Source organism: Pituophis catenifer, unplaced genomic scaffold (genome assembly GCF_029215685.1).
Source record: "Pituophis catenifer annectens isolate HBS135680 unplaced genomic scaffold, rPitCat1.0.hap2 SCAF_1, whole genome shotgun sequence".
Taxonomy (NCBI): domain Eukaryota; kingdom Metazoa; phylum Chordata; class Lepidosauria; order Squamata; family Colubridae; genus Pituophis; species Pituophis catenifer.
Window position 1 is genome coordinate 254,896,683 of NW_027256881.1, and position 24,036 is coordinate 254,920,718.

General features: G+C 37.0%; 1 protein-coding gene across 1 annotated transcript in view; it reads right to left on the reverse strand.

The window, feature by feature from the left end:
* The window catches only part of GALNT18 (polypeptide N-acetylgalactosaminyltransferase 18), a 346,717-nt gene that overhangs the window by 119,203 nt on the left and 203,478 nt on the right, over positions 1-24,036 (reverse strand). The window contains exon 3 of the mRNA XM_070957483.1: positions 10,289-10,455. Coding sequence (XP_070813584.1) covers positions 10,289-10,455 — 167 coding nt within the window. The remainder of the gene's footprint in view (positions 1-10,288; positions 10,456-24,036) is intronic.

Below are 24,036 nucleotides of genomic sequence, written 5' to 3' on the forward strand. Positions count from 1 at the left end.
GGGATTTATCGACAAACTTAACAGGAACTGTCAATTAGATTTGAAATGACTTTTGCCTTTATTACTTGTTTCAGGAGTGGATGTCTTTTCAATAAAAAAAGAGAGAAAGAAATCAGGAGTTTTATAAATTTAGAAAACCTCCCTCCATTGGAACATAGCATCTAATCTGAAAGCTGCCTATGTAACACTTTTGTAATGTGCATTATATTTCAATGCTTGGTTTTAATGCATAAATACTGCTTTGAAGGCAGACTCTGGAAGCTTCAAGGGTCCAGGGCAGTCCTGCAACAATAGTTTTATTGACCTATTGCGTTAGGCCTATTGGGCACTATTGCCTTAGGCTTCAAAGTCTCATTATGAAATTCAAGTATTTAATGTGCTGTAATTATTTTTAAGGAGAAGGAAAAAAAAAAAAACCAAAGTGTTTTTCTTTCACTTTTACTGAAACCAGAGTCTTGTCTCACTTGGATAATCTGAGATATCAGTTCCCAGGGGTGAAATGCTCCCGGTTCAGACCGGTTCAGAGAACTGGTAGCAATGGTGGCGCGAGGCTCTGTCCACCCTCCTGCTCATCGTTACTTCCTGGTTTTAAACAGGAAGTAACCTGTTTTATACCCTCTGTGCATGTGCAGAAGGGTTTGCGCATGTTAGGAGGGTCCAAGTGCGCGGCGCGTGCACTTCCTAACCAGTTGGGAAGGTAAGTAGATTTCACCCCTGTCAGTTCCCCATTATGGCACATGACAGTTCTTCAGTCATTCTGATATAGTAGGGGATGGAATGGAAACTGAGACTAACACCCATCCTCTCTGTCTTGATAGGAATGTCTGTTATGAATTTGTAATTCTCTTAGCCTTAATGCAGTACACTGCCTTGTGCTATCAGTTTACTTGGTGCTTTCAAGGATATGCCAACATATTGCACAAATAAGGTACCAGTAGTAAATGCATTTTTTTCTATAGATGGAACAGTAATAAGAGTTACTTTTCATATTTAGTCCATATTCATTCAGCACCAGTTCATTCCTATCACATACATTTTTAAGTAGTTCATTTCCATTGCCTTCAAGTTATTTTTTATTTTCCCTGACATGCAAAATTCTCATTTCCATATAACATAATGGGCAGAAGCCCACTATTATAAAAGTCATATTCACTTCTTTTGACAAATATCCCTTTCTTTTCTTCTTTCTCTCAAACCATTATCCTATCTTATTTTTATTTTATTTTTTCTTTCTCTCTCTCACCCTTTTTTCAATATAATCCTTGTTAACTGTATTTTCTCATTAACCATAATCTTTATTAATATATTTCTTTTATACTCGTCATACACTTTTGTATACAATCTACACTGATTTAATACCCATTCATTCTTGAGATCTTGACCCTATCTCTTCTCCTTCTTCTTTTAACCATCAAATTTAACTAACTCATTCCCACCCGCATTCAATTAACTTTCATATTGGCTGGGACCAGATTGAATGATTTGTTCAGATTAATATATATTGTTTTACTGCAACTTTTAGTCTCTTCAAAATTTGGAATTTTATGACTGGAAAATGAATACATTTGCTTTTAAAATCTTAACTTTGCTTACCATTTTCTCTATATATTTTTTCCCAACAAAACATCATGACACTTCAGTAAATCACAATTCTTTATAATATAAACCTGACCAACAATGTGCTTTACTATATGAAGATATTTAATTGTTCACAGATTCAATCTGTAATTTCATTTAGGAATCTGGTATTTTTTTTCAACTTCCTAAAGCAGAGTGTTCCCCACCTGTTATTTCATCCTGCCTTTTTATTTTCCCAGTTATTTCCACCATGTGCAAATCTGTTACTGGTTGGAAAGTTTGTCTCAAATGTAAGATGCTATTTTGAAGCATTGAGCAACAATTGTGAGGTGCTGGGCCAAAATTTAACAGCAACAGAACCATGCAGTAGCTGGTTCTAAGCAATCATGAGAAAATAAATAACCCTTAGTAATTCTGTCAAGATGGTCTCAGCTGACAATTACAAATAATAGTGATGCATTTTTCATTATTTAGCAGATACTAATGGATTCCAGGCAGGAATCCATTAGTAATCACAGAATATTATTTTGCAAGTTCTTCTGAACTAAAAAAAAATGAGTTTTTGCTTGACAGCTGGAACTCTACAATCCATTTTAGTCTAATCACAATGAAGTAATCAACTACAGACAATGGCCTATAAGGTAGTTGTTTCTGCTAACCAATATCAAGTTCAATAAATTTTTATCTACTTTTGGCAAATTTGAAAAGAAAGACAGATGTCATGCTAACTGGGGATTGTAAGAAATCTAGTTCAAACACATCCAATAGTATCCAATAGCTACCAAGATGGAGAAGATCAAAAGTCATGGATTAAACAGTTTACTTTCTTCTGAACTAATTAAAAGTAGTTCAACTGAAGATTGGAAAAGATGTAAGAGGGAAAAAGATTAAGGTTTAGCATAGTAATTTTACAATGAGTTTGTTAGCCCTAGAAATGTCTTATTAAGAGTGGCATACAATTAGTCTTATCATAAACTTAGATTGATTTTGGATACACGGCACATAAACTTGGAAGATTAAAGTGTAAAATATACATAAATCTTTTAAAACAGATGAGGCATTTTTCTTTTCAAATTATTTTTACCAAATCTCCCAAGGAAAATCTGACAGATGAAATGCTTAAATAAAGCATTTCAAAAGCATCAAAAATGCTTCATTAAGCTAGAATTTGCACATTCCTAAAATGCTTCCCATCATTTTAGTGGCATTCATACAATGGCATCTTTATGGTTTTGCTACCTCAAACAATTTTTTAAGAGGACTTCAAAGATGATTAAGTGGAGACTCCACAACTGTAATTGGAAGAAAAGTGTTCTAGGATTTAGCGAGAATCAAAGATAATTTGCCAGACACATGTCAACCCGCATGAATAAGTTAATGCTGGGTACATCTCTCAAGATAAATATGTGAAGAAATGATACATGAATGTACCATCAATTTCATACCAAATATCAAGACAGCTTTTTTAAAAAATAAGATAATTCAAGAACTTGTATTTAACATAAGCAGCTTCTTAAAAACTTGATTATGAAATGTTTTTATGTTGGTGCTTTATTGATTTTGCAGACTAGCCACCTACATTTATTGTATAAGATAGGTGCCCAAGTAAGTCAGATAGTGTCTCTGTGTGTTTGGGTGTGTTACAGTAACACTAACAGAGTTGGAAGGAACCTTGGAGGTCATCTAGTCCAACCCCCTGCTCATGCATGAGATCTGTACTAGGGATTGATCTTTCTGATCAACAAGCTCAGTGTCTTGGCCACTGAGCCACCTAGTCAGTGTGTGTGTGTGAGAGAGAGAGAGAGAGAGGGAGGGAGAGAGAGAGAGAGAGAGAGAGAGAGAGAGAGAGAGAAAGAGAGAGAGAGAAGAGAAGGTGTTAAGCAAGGTGAAGCATTTCCTTCAGAATCAAGGAGTATTGGCACAGTATTTGAATAACAGTAGTTTAGTTTAGCAGGTTGATAAACAAAAACTTCATTTGTTCTAAAGCAAAGTAGGCTCAAAGATTTCAAAGCAATGAAAAATTGAGATTTACCGTACAGTTGAATAAAAACAGTAAAAGACATATTTGGTCTTTTCTTTTTAACAGAAGATGTGCTCAATGTTAACTCCAGAAAATCCTAAATATATTTCTTAGCAACAAGGTGTGAAATAGTATGAGCGTGTAATGCTACAATTCACTTTGGAAGTGCTGTGTTTGCACTCCCACACCTTTCAAAGAATTTTTTTCCCCCTGAAACGAATCAAAGCACTGCACAATCTGCTAAATAGATTTTCCAGTTAGGGCTGCACTTGGAATGACCCTTGCTATTATATTTCTCACACAAGAGGAACAAATCAGTCTTCATTCATTTATGCCATTGGTAGTACAAAGGGAATCTTTTTTTGGAAAGGTGCTGTTGCAAAGAAAATGAGGGGTAGACCTTAACCCTTCCTTCTACAAATCACAAACCTGTTCTGGCCCACAATATGGCTTAAAGACTTTAAGTACTTTAAAAATTTAAAGACACCAAGAGAACAACAACTTAAGAAATGCCATTCTAATGGGTCAGTTGTAACTGAAAATCTCCCCTCCTTAAATCTGTATCAAGATACAGGGTCAGTCTCCAGATTTCAAACTTTGACTGATTATAAGCTTCAAAAGCCATAGTTTTCTCATAATTGCTTAACTTTTCTTGTATTAAGATTCAGCTGGACGTGTCGTTCAATGGTGGGTAACTAGTGTTACCACCGGGTCTCTTCGCGCACGAGCTTTGCGTGTGATCGCCGTGAGCATGCTCGCTTCACTTGCACACGTGCCAAACTGGCGCCCTGCACAAGCACATTAAGTTTCTGCCCAGCTAAGGTGCGGCAATGCACTCTGTCGCACCTATCAGCTGGGCTAAAAAACATGAAATTAGGGTAGGAATAAAGTGGGGGTGGGTGGGAGGGCCCAGCTCCCAGTCAAAGAGAACCGGTTCGGTGGCGTCACATCATCACCACTACCGGCTTGGCGAACCGGGCCAAACCAGGAGCAACCCACCACTGGTGTCATTGCATTCTTCAACTTGCTTAATTCACTTATTTCCTTTGCTTTGCTAACAATTTGTTTTGATCATCTATAATTTTTCATTGTAGGAGAAGAGTCAAGACAGTCCCTTGCAGCTTAAAAATCAGGGAGAATCTGTCTCAAAAGTGCTTTTTCAAAAGGCAACTGGACTGTTTTTTCCCTGAGGAAGAAGAAAAAAGTTTTCCTTCTCATCCAAGAAGCTTGATCCAAGGGAGAATCTGGTTATTTAGTAGCACCTTTTCTGACTAATGCATTTTATTAAAAGGCATGCATTTTCTTGAACTGCAGCTGCATTTAATAAAATGCATTAATCACCAAAGGTGCTACTAAGCTCCTTCACGTAAGCTTTCAGGCAACCAGTTCTCTGCAATATCCTGTGAATCAAAGGATGAAGAATAAAAGGATGAAAACAAGGACATTAATTTTGGAAGCTGTCTTCTTTGTGATTATCTCTTGTGGAATTTTTAAAAAAACATTTGCAGCAGTTGAATGAAGGAAAGAATATTTCTATGGGGCTTTAGATATAGAACAAGTTTATACATAATGTGTGCATTAATCAGAATTTGGATTTCAAGATTTTCCTAATGGAATCCAGGTAGACCTCAATTAATGACCAGAATTTTCCATTGCTAAGAAATATGATTGTAAAGTGTGACATTACATGACTGCACCACTTAGTCATGGCACTTCCGTCACTTCTGGTTGCTGTTGTTGAGCAAACTCTGCAACATTGTTCAGTGTGACATCACATAGTCAGCATTTATGACCTCCTGCCAGCCTTCCCATTGACTTTGATGGTTGGAAGTGAATGTTGCAAACGGCAATCACAAGAGTGTGAATGCTGCAACAGCAGAATTGCAAGCTGGTCACTAAATGTCCAGATAACATTCACATGACCATGGGGATGCTGCAACGGCCATAAGTAGTACCGTTGTAAGTTTCACTGGATGAGCGACCATGTATAAAATAATATAGAAGTGCTTATTTCTTTTAAATTCAGGTTGGTCTTCTCACAAAATTTAGATGAACACCATTATTCTGGAGCAGATTTTTATTAAACCAGAAGCAAGGCTTGTGTCAAAATTATAAGGATAAAATGAAAAATATAAAAAAGAAGGAAGGTAGGTAGGTAGGAAGGAAGGAAGGAAGGAAGGAAGGAAGGAAGGAAGGAAGGAGAGGATAACCAATAAGAATGTCAGACTTGGAACCAATCTTTTACAACTGGAAGAATAGACTCAGTTACAATAAAATTGTTGGAAGTGCATTGTTGGAAGACCTGAAAAACCAGGTTAAGGACTGACCATTACAGAGAAAATCTATCTATGTGGTCACTAGAAGTTAATGCCACATAATAAAAAAATCAAAACAAAAACACTGCAGCAGCTACTCAAAAGAGAAATGTTATGCATTCTTGCTGATTCAATATTTAAAAATGCTGCTATGGATTTACAAGAGAAAAGGGGTATCGTATATGTTTTAAGTATGACATCTTTTTTCATCCGGAACATATTGTAGAATACTTAAGGGACACATTTAAACACAGATGTCGTCACATTTTAAACAATATCAGTCTTACTACAGAGATAGCATAAATTATTTGTTTACATCCCACTTCTTCAACCCATAAGACTCTTGGATCTACATTGAAATATGTTTAAACAATCAAATATAAAAACAAATTATAAACAATGGCAGACCAAATCATCATAAAAAAAAGTAATAATTGGAAATGAAAAGACTTTCGCTTCAATGCCTTTCTGTAAACTGTGAACTGGAGTTTCAAAACTGGATAATCTACATCTGGTGACTTATGAAAGCATCTGAAAATGATCTTATTGTTTGAGGAATTTTATCTAACAATTGTGGAGGGTTTTAATTTCATTTACAGCCTCCCCTGTAGAGATTTTCTTCACAGAAAGCATAATATTTTCAGGCCTATTTGCAGTAAATAATTAGGCAGCTTTTTGCTGAAGTGCTGCCGGCAAAAGCAAAATAAATATTTGACAACATATAGGCAAATTCAGGCTTAAGTGACTTACTTGGTAAATGACTGTACTGTAAGGATAAATAAGTAAAAGGCCAGCTCTGATACTGTTGAAAAGTACGAAGTATGGTTCGCTGTAAATTTGTGATGGAACCAATGCTTTCTAATTTTTATATAAATAAATGATCAAGAATTAGTGAAGTGGTTTGCTGATGTTACCAAACTGTTCAACATGGTAAAATAAAAAAGAGATTGTGAGGTTTTCAAAAAGAATCTCTCCAGATTGTAAAAATGGATTTCAAAATGGCAAATGTAACTCAGTGTAAACAATGTGAAATGATGCATGTTGATATAGATAATTCAAAGTTTATCTGTATATTAATGGGATCTAAAGTGTCAGAGAGGGACCCAGAGTCATGGTAGAGAGCTCAATGAAAATGTCAACACTGTATGCAGCTGCTGTAAAACAAGGTAAGTTCCCTGATTGAAATTATTAGGAAGGGAAATGAAAATAGGACTGCTGATATAACAATGCCCTTATAAATATATATGGTGAAACCACCCTTGGAATATGACATATTTTTGTCACTGTCCTGTCACTGTACATACAGCAGTAGAAAAAAAATGCAAAAAATAGCAATCAAGATGATTAGGGACTAGCATTGATTACAGGACTTCCATTATAAGGATAGGTATAGCAATGAAAAATTCTTAGATTGGAATGAAGGAGGTAAAGACAGCCATGAGATAGATAGATAGATAGATAGATAGATAGATAGATAGATAGATAGATAGATAGATAGACAGACAGACAGACAGACAGACAGACAGACAGACAGAGAGGGAGAGAGGGAGGGAGGGAGGGAGGGAGGGAGAGAGAGAGAGAGAGAGAGAGAGAGAGAGAGAGAGAGATGATAGATATTTTACATGGCATAGATAATTTGGATAAACAGACGTTTTTCTGTCACCGAAATAATGGTAGAGAAAATACACATTTAATCTAAATGGAGAGAGATTCAAGACAGATCATTTACTGAGTAAGGCAAAAGTCAGCAGTTTTTAGGCTAGAGTTAGAAACTATGTAAACACAACTTCAGGATAACCAAGCACTGTTAAGAAAGTCAATTACTGAATGAGACAGATGGTAAATAGAAAATTAAGAGTTTGAATCACCATGGGAATCAGAGGGACAGACATATTCACACAGCAGTGGACAAACAGCTGCTCATTTAGCTTCCTCCTTGCTGACAATATTTTTTTTTAATCTAGGGCTGTCTTTGAGACATCTCCTGACTTCTAGCCTACGATCTGGATTTTGCCATGTAAAGTCTGGAGATTTACAATTTACTGCTCAGTTTTGGTCACTTAGGTCCAACTACCTCAATGCCCAAATTCGCTACTACATGACTACAGTATATGACGACTATATGAGAGGAAAGGCATTGTATAAAGATCAAGAATTGACATGATGGCTACTGTTGACTTTTGATCTAGTGCCCAATGACTTTCTTCAGTAACAGAACCAAATGGCTACCTTGATGTACTACCTAGCTTGCTAACAGATGGAACCATTTGCTTAATAGATAGAACAGAACTAATTATCACAATTAGGGGGACCTAAACTGACCCTTCAGTTAGAAAAATATGATAGAATCCAAATAAATTTAACTTCATTCTTGCTCGGTGTCTACTATATCTCTGGGACTAGATGATTCCCCATGAGAACCTCATATAATTTATAATTAGCCTATAAGGATATAATTTGTGGTTAGTACAGAATTATGTTGTTGAGTTTCAACAGCCAACACAGCATATCAGTTAAAACAAAAAAGGCTTTAATCAACCAATTCAAAGATGGGCTATCAGGTGAAACATACAAGAAGTGCATTTATTCAGTTACTCAGACATCATGACTAGATCGAAAAGTCAAGGAATCTCTAGAGAGTTGAGACATGAATGGAAGACACCACTCCAGGTAGATTTCAATTTACAACTAATTTGGAAACAGAATTTCAGTCATTGAACAAAACAGTCATTAAGCAAGAGGAGCACTTCACCCCAGGACCATAATCCCTATGGTTCCCCAAGTTGCAGGCATTGAGTGACTACAGGTAGTTATTAAGTGGATAGTGTGAAAGAGTTCCCTGCCAAAGGAGGGCAGACAGCTCCTCTATATGTGCACAAGGGAACTTTAAGATCTTCTTTTTTTCCAGCCCCCTGAAGGAGTTGCCCTCCCCTCTGTGCACGAAAGAGAAATCCAGTGCTGCACTGGAGAAAATAAGCTTGGATCTTCATGATTTGAACTTCCTTTTTCCAGCCCACTGCCAGAATCACCCCTTACCCCCGTGCACAGAGGGGAGAGGAAATCCTTCAGTAGGTGGCAGCTTACAACCATCCCTGCCGACTTCTCCATTGACTACCTGGTCAGATGATTGCTGCCTGTTCAATGGTTTTTAGGGTTGAAACTATTAATGATTATGGGGTTCCTCAGGACCCAATACAGAATGACTGGAACCTCAAAAACTGACCAAGCAGTCCTCCAATTTTATTTTGTTTCCCTAAGTGCTTTTTCCAATAGTCTTCCTATTCTCTTCCTCTAATTTTTGAAGTCTTACCTAAACTGGACCTCAAAGAGCTTACAATTTGATTGTACTTATTTCATTTTGGAGAAGGGGGGGGCATGTCACTGCATTTTTGGATTTACCAGCTGAGCTCATATTTCTGGACTATCAGACTTTCCGTAGCTTCCCAATTTTGTTATCAGTAAGCTAACTATGTATATCCGCATTCCTTTCTTTCCACTTCACACTTTTCTTTGTTCTCTTGCCAAGAGAAGTCCGGCTGCAGAGATATAGCCGGTAGGAACTTTACCAAAATGTAACAATTTAATTATTTAGATCAGTAAGATCTAAATTTTTATTTTCTTCTTTACAATAAATATGAGTTTAATTAGAAGATGTATTCCGGTTTTATTTTTCAAGAGTATACACAAGGAAAGTGCCACGATCCAGGAAATTAGCCCAGGAAGGTAACGGGGCTAATTGCCTCTGACAGGGCAGTAACGGTTTTTTTGTACATCTGAGCTGTGTCTATAGAACTTCTGAGTTTAAGCTTAGGATCTGACCACTGCCATGTAAGTTCTGGAACCGAGCATGATAAAAAGAAAAAGGAAAATCCTTTTTTTTTTTACATGGCATGTAATTAAACTGTGGTAAAAGCTATAGAAAGGACAAGCAACTGGGATGGTTTTTAAAAGGGAATGGATCGGTTCATGGAGTATCAGACTATCAGTGGCTAATACTGGTAGTTGTTCATTACTTCCTAAATCATATGCAGTATGATGTAAATACTGGTTGCTGGGAAATGGAATCTGAAGGAGGCTATCAACAACCTGCTGCTCAGTCTTATGAGCTTCCCAAAGGCATCCAGTTGGCCACTGTGAGACAGAATGTGGACCAGATGGGCCTAATAGCCTGAAAAAGAGTTCCTTTTATGAAATGATGTATTTAGCGCAGATATAAAAGGAGAAAAAAATACTGGGGAATAAAAGATCTTGACTAACTTTGTTCTTCACAGCATCTTGTCAACTACAGCATCAAAGTCATCTTGAATACAGAATGATTTCATTAAGAATGCAACCGAACGCATGCCATACAGTATATTTGGTACATGCTACTCACCGTTGTTACTATTGTCATCCACTAAAATAATCTCTTTCAACAAATGAGCAGGAGTCCTGTTGATTGCAGAATGAATGGAACGTAGAATCACCGAAAGGGCTTCATTCACAAATATGAAAACAATGCTGACCTCAGGAAGACTCTCTGGAAAGGTGAGGTTCTTGCACCTTTGGGAGAGGAAAAGAGTTTTTTGTCTAAATTTTTGATTGAAATATTTAAAATTGCAAATTTGTACACATAGTTGAGAAACTCCAGGTGATATGAAGCTTAATTTGAATAAATCCCGTAACAACAGTATAAAGATATTCAGAGTCAGTGGCTCACCCAAAGCTGGACATATGTTTCTTTATTGAATATATACTTAAGCATTTGAGAAATATATTGATGAACAAGGATCTCTCAGATGCCACATACACCCAAACATTCAATTTTCTTGCCTCATGAAATATTATTTCAATCTTGATTGGTTCCTGACTAGCTGCTGGAAAAGGCATACAGTACATATTTTACTTTGGTTCTTTAAACTGTATGACAATCTTTCAACTATCTCACTGTTAGATCCCTAAAGATTGTCATGGCTGAGCTGAAGTAGTACTTTTCACCAATGTCATCCTACTTCAAACAGATTACAAAACAGTATTAATTACCCCCAGTCAACTAGATCTTTGTCCCCAAACAGGAGTTGATTTTCTGGAAACTCATCATTCTCCACAGCTTGAAAAGAAAATTCTCAAAAATGATCTTTAAAACAGCTGGTCATGCATAACTTGAAACTGTCAAATGGCAGCATTTCAAAACAAGGGTAAAAAAGATTAAAGCTTAGGTATGATCATTCAATGGGTTCTTATACACACTTTTCTCCTTATTAACCCAAATTAAGTTATTTAACCTGAATGTAATGCTGCATATTTTAATTGTGACCCTAATTTTGTGAAGTGTTTGGCTTGTTATAGCTAGTTGATTTTAATGTACTTGTTAACATGCAATCTCAAAGCCATCTCTTTGGAGCAAATCTCTAAACAGAGATTACCAGATATATTTTCAGTATTACTGTATTTGTGGAGGTATAATATATTAAAATAAGAGTACCTCCTATCTATAGGAGTACCTCCTATCTCCTATCTATCTATCTATCTATCTATCTATCTATCTATCATCTATCTATATCTATAATTTCCCTAACAACTTTTAGTTGTGTCTATGTGATGAGTCTCAAAATAATGTGCAAATTTAAATGAACTGTTGTTACGGTTGCCAGAAAAAATGCATGCAAAAGGATACTGTTCATATTCTATTTCAACACAATTGGCAGCAAAGGGGAAAGTCCTCAGAAGGTCATTTCGTAAGTATTCATATATAAATCAAATGTGTTCAGGATGGTATTGCTGTTGTTCCTCATAATAGAAGGAGTATAGTAGGTGGCATGCAGATAGTTTGCTTAGAATAATGAGAAATTATTCTTCCATATTAAGCTAACCATTTGCAATCTGTTGCCAAATGCATTTCCATCACAAAAATACTGAATTCCATTTTGCTTTCTATTAAAATGCAAAGCTCCTGAACACTATAGATGTGGCAAAGCTATTTGGCATCCTAAGCCTTTTCCATTCGGATAAAGATACATTTTAAATGACAAGAATAGGGAGGAGGATCATATTTTCCAATTCAGGTATATATGATTTACTACGTGCAATTTTTAATGTGTTCCTTTAATGCATAGTGTTGTGCTTGCTGTTTACTATTTTTTTTAATGCTCTTCTGTGTTTGCTGATCTAATTGAAACTGCTCAATAATATCAGAGTCAGAGAAGAAATTAAAGAATAAGTCTGCAGTCAGTTTTTGGGAGGAGAGACATCAAATGAGGTACTGGTTAGGGAAAGGGGCAACATGTCAGGAAACACCGAGGATAATTTCATAATAGAAAGAGAATAAAGCAGAGCAAAGCAAAGCAAAATAAACAACAACAATGGCAACAACAAAACAAATTAGCAATGAGAGCCATCATGCAGGCAAGTACTAGGAAGTGGATGTAAGGACTGGCGCCAGACGCTAAGAGAAGGGTATGAAGTGGGCTGCAGTGAAAAGAGAAAAAGGCATCAATTCATGCCTTTAACTATTTTTAATAGAAAAGCAGGATAAAATATTACAAATAATTACAAAAACAAGGCACTGCATAATGAAGTGCGGTGGTAACAATGAAGGATACATGACTGCTACCATCAATTAACCACCCCACTCATAAGGACGGCTTGGGCCTTACTTTTAGGAGCATCTTCTTCAGGTAAACTCTGCCTGCACTAGATGGGCAAGTAGAAGAGGATGCTCTGGGTGAAAGAGGCTAAGACCCAGAGAATGTTCAGTATGTAGCTCTTTCTCTGTGAAAGAGATTTGTCCTCCGAGATCATATATTACATGTTCCTACCCAATAACAAGTTGTTGAGCAGTGAAAGCAACAACCTTCAGGAAGGCACCTGGACCTACCTGATAGCAGCAATGCTTTTAATCCTACAGGTTGGTCCAATTTTTGCAACTGGAAACAGTAGTATAACGAGAACAGACTCTCTATGATTTTGGTTATAACATTTATCAAAATGATACTTTAGGAAATGTATATGCCACCCTAACTCTCAGAGACTCTGGGCAGCTCTCTCTCAGATTGGACTATTATCCATCTAAATAATACAGATATAATCATTATGAAGAGAAAACAGCCCACAAAGAGCTCAACAGTCTAATATAGCTGTAGGCCAGGGGTGGGTTCTACTTACCTTTACTACCGGTTCGCAATGGGGCCGTGCATGCGCAATTGCTTCGCTTGCGCATGCGTGAGCTCTTCTGCACAAGCACAGAAGCTTCTGCGCATGCGCAGAAGCATTTTGATGATGGCAGGGTCAGTGGGCGGCACCTCCCACCAGTTTTACTACTAGTTCTATAGAACCAGTGCGAACCCATCACTGCTGTAGGCCACATAACAGACAGAGAACAGATAGTCAATAAAGAAACTCTAAAACATTTCAGGAGGAAGAAATGGGTTCTTTTGGATACACTCTACATTTTCTTTACATACACCTCTATCTTTTTCCTTCCAACTATGCTGGAAGGAAATTTATTACAAGTGAAATATAAAATAAAATTCCACAGGATAAATTACAATAATTTGAAGGCTAACTTTTATTAAGATTCAACATGCTGCAAAGAAGCCAAGGCTACTCAATAAAACTCATGAGGAATGAGATATTGCAGTGTAAATTTTACTAATGTTTAACATGCTGCAAAAAAAATAAATTAATGTTGCATGTCCGTTATATTATCAGTTTGCTTAATAGTAGGCTACTGAATACTATTCAATGAATCAATAAGCTAACCAGGCTACTGCTATATGTTCAACTCAATAAGTAAGAAACCAACTTTTAATATGCCTTCATTTGTCAATATCAGTGCATAAGTAAAGAACATAAGATTTAGATTACCCACATGATTTTAAAAATGAAAAAAAAATGAATATTAAAAGTATTGACAAAAGGTCAAAGCACAATGCAGGTATAATGATTTCACATTGTTGTTTAAGCATCTTCTAGTATAGAATTAATAATATTTCTGATTTCTTTTTTCTTTTCATTCTCAGACAAAACATTAACCTGTAACATTATCTTTGCCATTTAAATGTTAATATACTTTATTGAAAGCCAAGACAAGAATTGCATATAAATTACCTTTATTCTTTTACAACAACAATGAAGACTTTGTCTTCCACCCAAAAGTATTGATCTGAATTCCCATCATCCCTTACACTGTTCATGCTGGTTTGAGATTATAGGTATTGAAACTCAACAACACCTGGAGCATCACATTAAATCTCCCTTTTTACGACCCTATAATCTTAATTGTTCATTGGATGGAGCTGAGCATTTAGTGGATGGATGCCCTTCCTGATGCCACACAGAGTTCAGAGTAGATATTTTTTCTTTGCACCCTAGGAGAGAAATATCTGTTGCTACCTAGAATTGAACTCTCAACCTTCCAAGTGGGAGGCAAGAGTCTTCACCAATAGACTACTATGCCACTCATCTGCAGCATCACATTACGTAGCCCCACTCTACATGAACTGCTATTTTAGGGTCAGATAGAGTATTAATGAGGGAAAGAGCAGGGGTCATTAAGTTAGACCTCATGCGACTGTGACTTTGCTTATGGGAAACTGGCAGGAAATGTTAGAAATAATCATGTAACTACGGCTCACTGCAACATCATAATTGTAAGCTGGGTGTTGAGTGCCAAAAATTACAATTACATAATTGTGGGGGTGCTTGCAATGGCAGAACTCCAAGAACCAGTTGTAACTATCACTCATTCATTGCCATCATATTTTTAAATGAGGACCACTTGTATTTTTTTTAAGTGCATAAGTAACCCCCATCCTCTTGCACATGTACATTTATAGGCCATGCTTTGGACAGTATCTGAGGCCTATCTGCTACTCTTTTCACTTGACCTATGGAAATATGTAGTACTAGGAACTACATATTCACTTGAACAAGGACATTTGTAGTAATCCAGTTCCCCATTTCATCTAAAACAATGAATGCTAGTTCATAAAATGCCACATTTGTAGAAGAAGACCAGCTGAGCCCAAGAATGGGGTCAAATGCATCATCATTCTGGAGTTCCAATGTGCCCAAAAGAGATTTAAGTCCACTCCCCTTGAAATCTTATCTGATTTGACCATTAGCAGTAGAACAGATTCTTGTTTATGGGTTGCATGAAATAAACTCACAGTGCTTTTGAACTCAATCCTGCTCTTGGTTTCTGGTGCCTGATATATATATGTATTTCTCTTTAGCCAGGTTCTTCCTACGTAAACCAAGATTTTTATGCAGCCCTAGTTCAGTGAAATCCCAATCCACTAGTTTCTAGGCTTTTTTTTTTTCCGGCAGCCAGCAAGCACCCTGCTGTCCATTGGGAGACTAAGGAGATTTCACTGAACTAGGGCTGCATAAAAATCTTGGTTTACGTAGGAAGAACCTGGCTAAAGAGAAATAAACATAAAGGCCTCCGAAAAGAAAAGAAAACAAATACTGTACCTTTACAGGGAGGATACATGGGATGAAGGTGTGGCTAATTGATGAGGGCTTATAAATCCAAAATAGATCTATCTTAGTCTCCTTAGTCTCCCAATGGGCAGCAGGGTGCTTGCTGGCTGCCGGAAAAAAAAACCCCTAGAAACTAGTGGATTGGGATTTCACTGAACTAGGGCTGCATAAAAATCTTTAATTTTTTTTCTTTCTGCCAGTAAATGGTGTTGGCCTATTCAGTGCTTCAATATTCAGTTTTTAAAAAGGTACTTGGGAGCAAAGCTGGGAATATAGCATCTGTCTGCAACTCTTGAAAGCAGTTGTACCATTCCCCAGCATTGTGCAGCTTAATTTCAAAACTGCTATATGATCCCAGAAAAAAGATGTAGCTGCTTTAAAGAGCTGCTTATACTGATACTATTTTTGACTTCCTCTGTGTTCTACATGCATTCTGAAAATCTAACTTGAAGCGTTGCATGCCTCTAAAATGTGGCTTTAGGATATTTCCGTGAAACAAGGGATGATAGAAATTTTCTGCTTTGTTTGCACTGTACAGGAGAAACCAAGACACTGCCTTCACTGAACTCATATATCATCTGTTTAGAGCAAGATATATTAGCTGAAACGTGTATAGAATGCAGAATCCAGGAAAAGAAAGTAACTTATGTTCAGACTGGGGATCGTGACAACATCAGGCAGGAGGTGACAGTATCTTCATGAATAAGATCATTTATCAAATGATCCTCAAATAAAATGCTTACATTCAAATAGGATGTTCAAATCTCTTTCTTTATAGGTATTTTTCTTATTCCCTATAGCCTTATTACTTTCTAATTTATTTTGAGTTTATTCTTATAGCAACGGTTCTAACAACTTCTTTAGCACCCATCCAGTCATCTTATTCTATCCACCACGGTGACTTTTATCTGTAGCCTATACTATTATCCTGTTTAACCTTATAGCTACAACTTATTACCCTCTCTTTGTGACAGCCAGCATTTATAGAAACAAATCTTCATCTAATCTTTAATACATTCCCAATAGTCTACTTCTCTATACCATTTACTGTATTCATTTGTACAAATTTCAAGTGGAAGATGCAAACAATATCTTACATTATAAGTTATAGTATAAAATATGCTATACATTACCTTGGCAGAATGAAATAAAACATACATACTGAACTGAAATACATTTAAAAGATAAAGGTTTCCCCTGCCAATCAAAGGCAAAACTCTAGATGAGCTGAAAAAATATGAGCCCAAACAAAATATAATACTAAGGGCAAAAATTATATTAAATACCACGGTTTATTCCCCTAATGAATTATGTCAAATTTACAGTACATTTTAAGTAAGACAGAAACAATTTACATTTCAGCAGAGATAGATCAAATGCAGCTTCTAATATAGATAGAAAGAAAGAGAAATTGGTGTCATTGAAGTAACTCTGAGATAATATTAAGATGAAATAGGATAGCAGCTTGATTTTAAAAGTTTTTAAAAAAAAACAGAAAGAAAATGATATACTAGCACCATTAAAGGGTGAGGATTATTCAACAAAACATGTTGAATATACAGTACGAAAGTTATTGCCTGTGAGTCAGAAGGGGGATTATGGAGAATAAATGGCACAGGAGAGTTAAAACATTTATTTCTCTTAAGTGTTTTAAGAGGCGATTGGATAAGTATCAACAGGGAATAGGGAATGGTTTCAGAAGATTATGAATTTTGTCCACAGAAGACTGAACAAGATACTCTTCTCCTGTTCTTTTTTTATGGTTACAAGTCAGGGATTTTATACATCCATACAAAAGTCTCTAATGAATATCAACTTTTTTAAAAAAATAAAGAACATTTTTATCCTAAATCAGCTGCATATTTATTTATTTGTGTCTTGCCTTTATTATTTTTACAAATAACTCAAAGTGGTAAACATATCCAACACCCTTATGTTCCTCACAATAACAACAACTGTGAGATGAGTTGGACTGAGAGAGAGAGTGACTGGCCCAAAGTCACCCAGCTGACTTTCATGGTTAAGGCAGGATTTATTGCCTTAAATCTTATATATAAAAGTCCGAGGACTTATTAATCAAAAAAATCTTTGATTGCGCTGAAATGGACAAACTAACATTGGAATTGAAAGGAATGACAGACTTGGAGTATTACGTATCATGGGAGAAATGGTACAAATGGATTGAAAGCAAAGTATAATTTTTGACTGAATAATGTGAGAATGAAATTAAGGAAAATAGGAACTTATCCTAACAATAAATGAATTCTTGTTATAGCATCTAAATTATTTATTAGCCTATTTTTCATTACCATTTAAGGCTGTTTGGAGCCCTTTATTTTTAAGGAATTTAAGGAGTTTTGTCTGGGGAGAAATACACCCATGTCTTCTTCCTGTACAATATTGAACTAATTTGGACTAAACACAGTTCCTTTGGTATATAGTAAAACTCAGAAGAAAACAGATTAGTAGTAGGGAGAGGGAGCTGTTAAAGCACACTCAATAACATCATGAGCTCACAAAGCACTCACATTTAAGAAAACTTATTTTCCTGATATCAAGGAGTACCTGTTTTGAGGGGAAACAGTAAATGATCTCTAGAAATGATTCATCAGACACCATGAAATTGTGATTTAGATTGAAATCTGTTGTTCCCGGAAGATCAGACAAAATTCCATTAAATCCAAAGTCTACTAAATCCAGTTCCATTAAATCAAAGATTTACTGTATTATAATGGTGAAAGAGATGCAGATTATTGGAGTGTGAATTCTTCTCATACATTCTGAATGAAGCTGAATGCAGTTGCTATGTCCCTTTTGTCCCTTCATTGTTTTTGAAATTAAAATTAATTAAATTTTAAATTAATTCAAATGCTAATCTTAAAATAGCAATAAAATAAGCTTAGCATTAAAATATGAAGGACAGCAGAACTAAAATCAGTGTCACCTTTAATCTTTTATAGCCCTATTCCTCTGGAACAAGTTTCTTAGCTGGTTAATCCAGTCAAACCTAATAGTTGTAGATTACTTATAGGTCTTGATGCATAAAGGCCCACCACATCCAGCTCAAACTTCCTGAGTTTCCCCTTTGCAATAGAAGTTAAGGCATTCTGAAAATGGCTCAGGATGCCCACTTCAGTGGTGGGTTCCTCCCAGTTCGGCCCGGTTCCGCTGAGCCGGTAGAGGTGACAATATGACATCACCGAACCGGTTCTCCTCCTGCCCCCGCCCCCCACCCAACCCCCCGCGTTATTCTTACCTTTTATTTGGCCCCACCCCCAATCTATTGCTGCCTCCAGCTGATGGCTAGAGGGAAAAAAACTGTTTAAACTCTTGCCGCGGGGCTTCAAAGGGCCGCCTACAGCTGATCAGTGTTAAAAGAAAACAAATGAGTAGACCGGTGCCTGCAAAAATAAATGGGTAGAACAGTGCCTGCAAAAATACATGAATAGATCAGTGCCTGCAAAAATAAATGGGTAGACCAGTGCCTGCAAAAATACATGAGTAGATCAGTGCCTGCAAAAATAAATGGATAGATTGGTACAGCTCTGCAAGCAGTTAAAAGCCTGGTAGACCAGTACCTCTGCTAAATCCTAAAGAATTGTCATATGACCATCAAGCCACGCCCACAAAATAAGCCATGCCCACAGAACCGGTAGTAAAAAATTTTGGAATCCACCCCTGGCCCACTTCCCAGCCAACCCATCAACCAATTCCCATACTTGCAACCAGCCCAAAAGCAAATTTTGTTTGTCTTCAGACACATTTGTATTGATTCAGGTAGCAAAACTGAGCTCTTTTGAAAACACTTTAAAAAAAAAGTTTTGAAAAAAAAAATATCAGAACTTTCTGAACCGTATTCTAGCCATGTAGCAAATCCTAGAGGAGCAAAGACCTATTTTAGTTTTTGTAGCACACTGGCTTTTATATGCAAATGTTGCATTTCATTTCAAATGCAAAGGTAAACATTAGTGGGGGAAAAACCAAGTCTCTGTGATGGAAAAAAAGAAGTTTATGTTGGCTTGTCTCTTTATTCCATACATCCTCACTGGGAATGGATCATATGCCTCGTTCTCTTCCCTTTGTTCTCTTCAACTACAGCATTTCTCCAAAATTTATGTTAGTTGAAAATGTTATCTCTACCATACAGATGCACTATAGGGAATCCAATCAGGAACAGAGAGTTATTATCCAGCTGAACTAAAATAATAAGTGTGCTTCTGGCCAAATGTAGATTCTTAACTCTACAATTAATACTTTGCAACATTTTCTTCAAGATGAAATCTAGATAACCTCATTTCCTACACCACATACTTCCTGTGTCAAGCTTGTATATGAGTTCGCATTGCTGGGCTGGCATCTAATTTCATAATGAATAGAGAGGTTGTTTTACTCACATCATGACATTTATCAAACCTCTCAAGTTTTATCAAACTTGATATAAATTAAAGCAAAAAAAGAAAAAAAACAGATTTGTCTCACAGAGCTTCCACAATTTGTTGGCCATTATCCCCCCATCCCCCAAAAGAGGTTAAAATTAATGTTGCCTCATCACTTTGGACTTTGACTTTCTTATATGCTATAATGATACAAATAATTTGTATGACTCAAAGTGGATTTTTAAATTACATCTTTAACCCCTATCTCATGCTCCATGTAAGTCCCTTATGATTCGGGCAGCAGGCATAGGAAATGAGAACTGATTCTCAGCGGCATCGTATTATCCTTAAGTGAAAAGAGCTACTAGTCACTGGTTGCTTTCCAAGCTCAATTAGGAAGTTTGTCCTGGTATACAAAGGCTTCCATGGCTTAGTTGTAGGATTTCTGGAGATCCACCTTCTCTCCTAAAGCCTGTTGCATGTATTTAGATATTCTGTGGAGTACTTTTTAAAGGTCTCAGGTTGTGTACATTTAAAATGCCAGCCAATTCTGCTTTTTCAAGAATGGAAAAATGTAGGGATTTACATTTTGAACAAACAGCTGCTGGAACTGAAGCAAGCCCTTTCCTCTAGCATTTTGACTCAAGGATTTTAGAGATCTATGCTGCTGTTTCACAGTTGTTTACATGTGGCTTTTAAGGTTTACATATTTGTATAATAAGTTACCTAGAGCCATGTCATTAAATGTGATTAGTATGTGTGATCTTGACTCAGCCACAGAAATACATCATTGTTTGACTGCACATTTGGGATCTACCGTAGGAATCTTAAAGAAAGAATTACTTGAGGGTACTTGTAACACATTTTCACTTACTCAATGTATTATTTTATGATTGTCTAATGGGTACCATGTATGTGTTTCATACTTACTTGAAACTCATTGAATATATTTTGTTTTTTTGATTTTTGTATCTTCAAGTCAGTCTTGATCCCTGCTGACTACGTGGACAAATCCTTGCAGTTTTCTTGGCAATATTTTGGAAGTAGTATGCCATTGCCTGCTTCTTAGGGCTAAAAGAAAGTGACTGGCCCAAGATGGCTTCATGCCTAATGTGGGACTAGAACTCACGGTCTCATTTGATGCCTTAACCATTACACCAAACTGGCTACTATCGGTAAGTATGTTATTTTGTTTAATTTTTTTTTCCAGTTCCTTTACAGAGAGGATTTTTATCAAATTACATGGAGACTTAGTTGCAATGTCTTTATTACAGTTTCTTTATTACATTTTTCTCCCATAATATTGTGTTGTTTCTTCTTCCATCTAATTTTTTTACATTGAGAACTATAAAACCTAAAACCTGAAAATCTTGGGTATCATAATTTGATAATGGAAGCACAGATGTCTTGTTAATACTAGGCTTTTTCTCAATTAATTTACATTTTTAAGAGAAGACAGATTGTTCAGAAACATGCTGAAACATGCTGTTAAACAGATTCAGACTGGAATGAATATCTAACAGGTATAGCATGTTTCAAATATCTTTTTTTTTTAATCTATTCTCAAGTAGACCAATACTTCTACTTTACTTGAGATATGAGCAGCAGCTCACCCTTGAACAAAAGGTAGTTTCTTTCAATGATTTTACCTGTATAACAGAAGCAATACTACTGCATGCATTAGATACACAGATTCTTCTCAATTCCATAGTGTGATAATCACTGAAACAAAGTTGTCATTGTCTTCTATTTCCTCTTAGGGTTTGTCCTTCTTGATTACACATCTGCTCATTTCCAGTCTGCATGCCATTTCACACAGCCTGCAGCGTCTCTACAGTTGAGCTTCACAAAGCATGCATCATCTTTTAATCGGTCACGTTAGCACAGTTTTGGTTGTTTCTTTGGCCAGCAATTTTCTACACTTAATAGAAGAATTTTTTTTTTTTTTTTTGCTATGGAATTGTTGCTGCTAGGCATGATTATTGCATTTTTCTCAACTATGAAGCAAAACTAAAAGTTTTCTGGATATCCTCATTTGCCACATGATTTAGTCTGGTTATGTGACCACTAACCCTACTCATGTGATCTTCACTAGCCATCATTCATGTGTTCTTCATCACTAGCCAACATTCTACTTCATGCATTGTTTTGGATCAGATGACTTTTCAACAGACCTGAAATTTCAGATGCAGACAGTTGTTGTTATTTTGCCTAGTGCCATTCCATCCAGGCACTAATATTGACCCATTTGGGCCAATATTTGGGCATCCAGCAGGGATTAGAAGTCATGAATGGGTATTTGAACTGGATCATCTTATTTGACTCAGTACTTCATCTTATTTATTTATTTATTTATTTATTGGGGTGGTCTGGGGTGGAAATGAACAGCTGAGTGTCGTCAGCGTACTGATGGAATTCCACCCCAAAGCCACGGATGATCTCGCCCAGCGGCTTCACATAAATGTTGAACAGAAGGGTGAGAGGACCGATCCCTGCGGCACCCCGCACACAAGGCTCCTCGGGGTCGACCTCTGCCCCCCTGCCAACACTGACTGCATCCGGTCGGAGAGATAGGAGGAGAACCACCATAGAACGATGCCCCCCACTCCCAGCCCCTCCAACCGGCGCAGCATGATACCATGGTCGATGGTATCAAAAGCCGCTGAGAGATCTAACAGGACTAGGATAGAGGAACAACCCCTATCCCGAGCCCTCCAGAGATCATCAACCAACGCGACCAATGCCGTTTCTGTGCTGTGCCCAGGCCTGAAGCCGGACTGGTGTGGATCCAGATAGACAGCTTCATCCAGGTACCCAGGCAGCTGTCATGCCACCACACTCTCAACAATCTTCGCCATGAAGGGAAGGTTGGAGACCGGACGATAGTTAGCCAAAACAGCCGGATCCAGAGCAGGCTTCTTGAGGAGGGGCCTCACCACTGCCTATTTCAAGGCTGATGGCAGGACACCCTCACCCAAGGAAGCATTGATAATGCCCTGGAGCCAGCCTCGCGTAACCTCCCGGGAGGCCAGTACCAACCAGGAGGGACACGGGTCCAATAAACATGTGGTCGCTTCAGTTTAGACTGAACCATATGTCTTGACACTACATTCAAGGTATTTAGTCTTCATTATATCGAGCTTCATTATAATATCATTAAGACACATCTTCCATTCCTATATTAGTTGCTCAAGACTGATTATACTAGCATCCATATGTATTATCATTGATTGTTTCTGGTCACAGGGCCTAAACAGAGAATGAAGAGCAATGGTGAGAGAGTAGATTCGATCTAGATCAGCACAAGTGCCCACCAGGAATTCACTTTCTCACCATTGCCCTTCATGGACACAGAAACTTTCATTTGCAAACTTTCATTTCCAACTTTCCCTTCGTGGCAAAGGTTGTTGAGAGTGTGGTGGCACGACAGTTGTATTTTTCATCATATAAGGTATCAGTTTTCTATGTGGGTATATGAAACAGATATATTAATAAGAGATTTAGCACAGTTAAAGAGTATGAACTTATTAGCAATTAAAACACTGTATCAGCTAGATCTAGGATATCAAGAGGAAATATCCTTTTAGCTGCACTGTAAATTAATGTAAAAAGATGTTGATATTTTTAAATCAAAAATTAACTTTTTGAGATAAGATGGGCTACTACTAAAAAGGGTTTTTTTAAATAGTGCAGTTATTGTTGTTAGTTGTGAAGTCGTGTCTGACCCATCGTGACCCCATGGACTTCATGTCCTCTACCATTCCCCGGAGACCATTTAAGCTCACGCTGACTGCTTCACTGACTGCATCCAGTCAACTCATTCTCTGCCATCCCTTTCTACTTTTGCCCTCAATCATTCCCAGCATTAGACTCTTCTCTAGTGAGTCCTTCCTTCTCATTAAGTGGCCAAAGTATTTCAGTTTCATTGCATTCTAGAATTTTTAGAATTCCATCAGAAAGAAAAAGATACCGGAATTACAGCACTAACTTTTAATAGAAAAACATAGACATGAATTCAACATTGTAATTAATTATAAGCTGGAAAGCTAGCTATGGCTGAGAAGATTGCCTGTTGTTAAGACCTCCAAGGATTGTCGGACAATGCAGGATTATGCCACTGAAGAGAGTAGGGTCAGCATAATCAAGCTTTTTTTGCAGAAAGAGCTGAACATACCTATGGTACTTTACATTTTTTTTATTTTAAAAAAATGAACAGAAAAATCAAACTAACTAAAAATAGCTACTTGCTACAAACGTTGGTGGTAGGATGTGTTGGAATGCA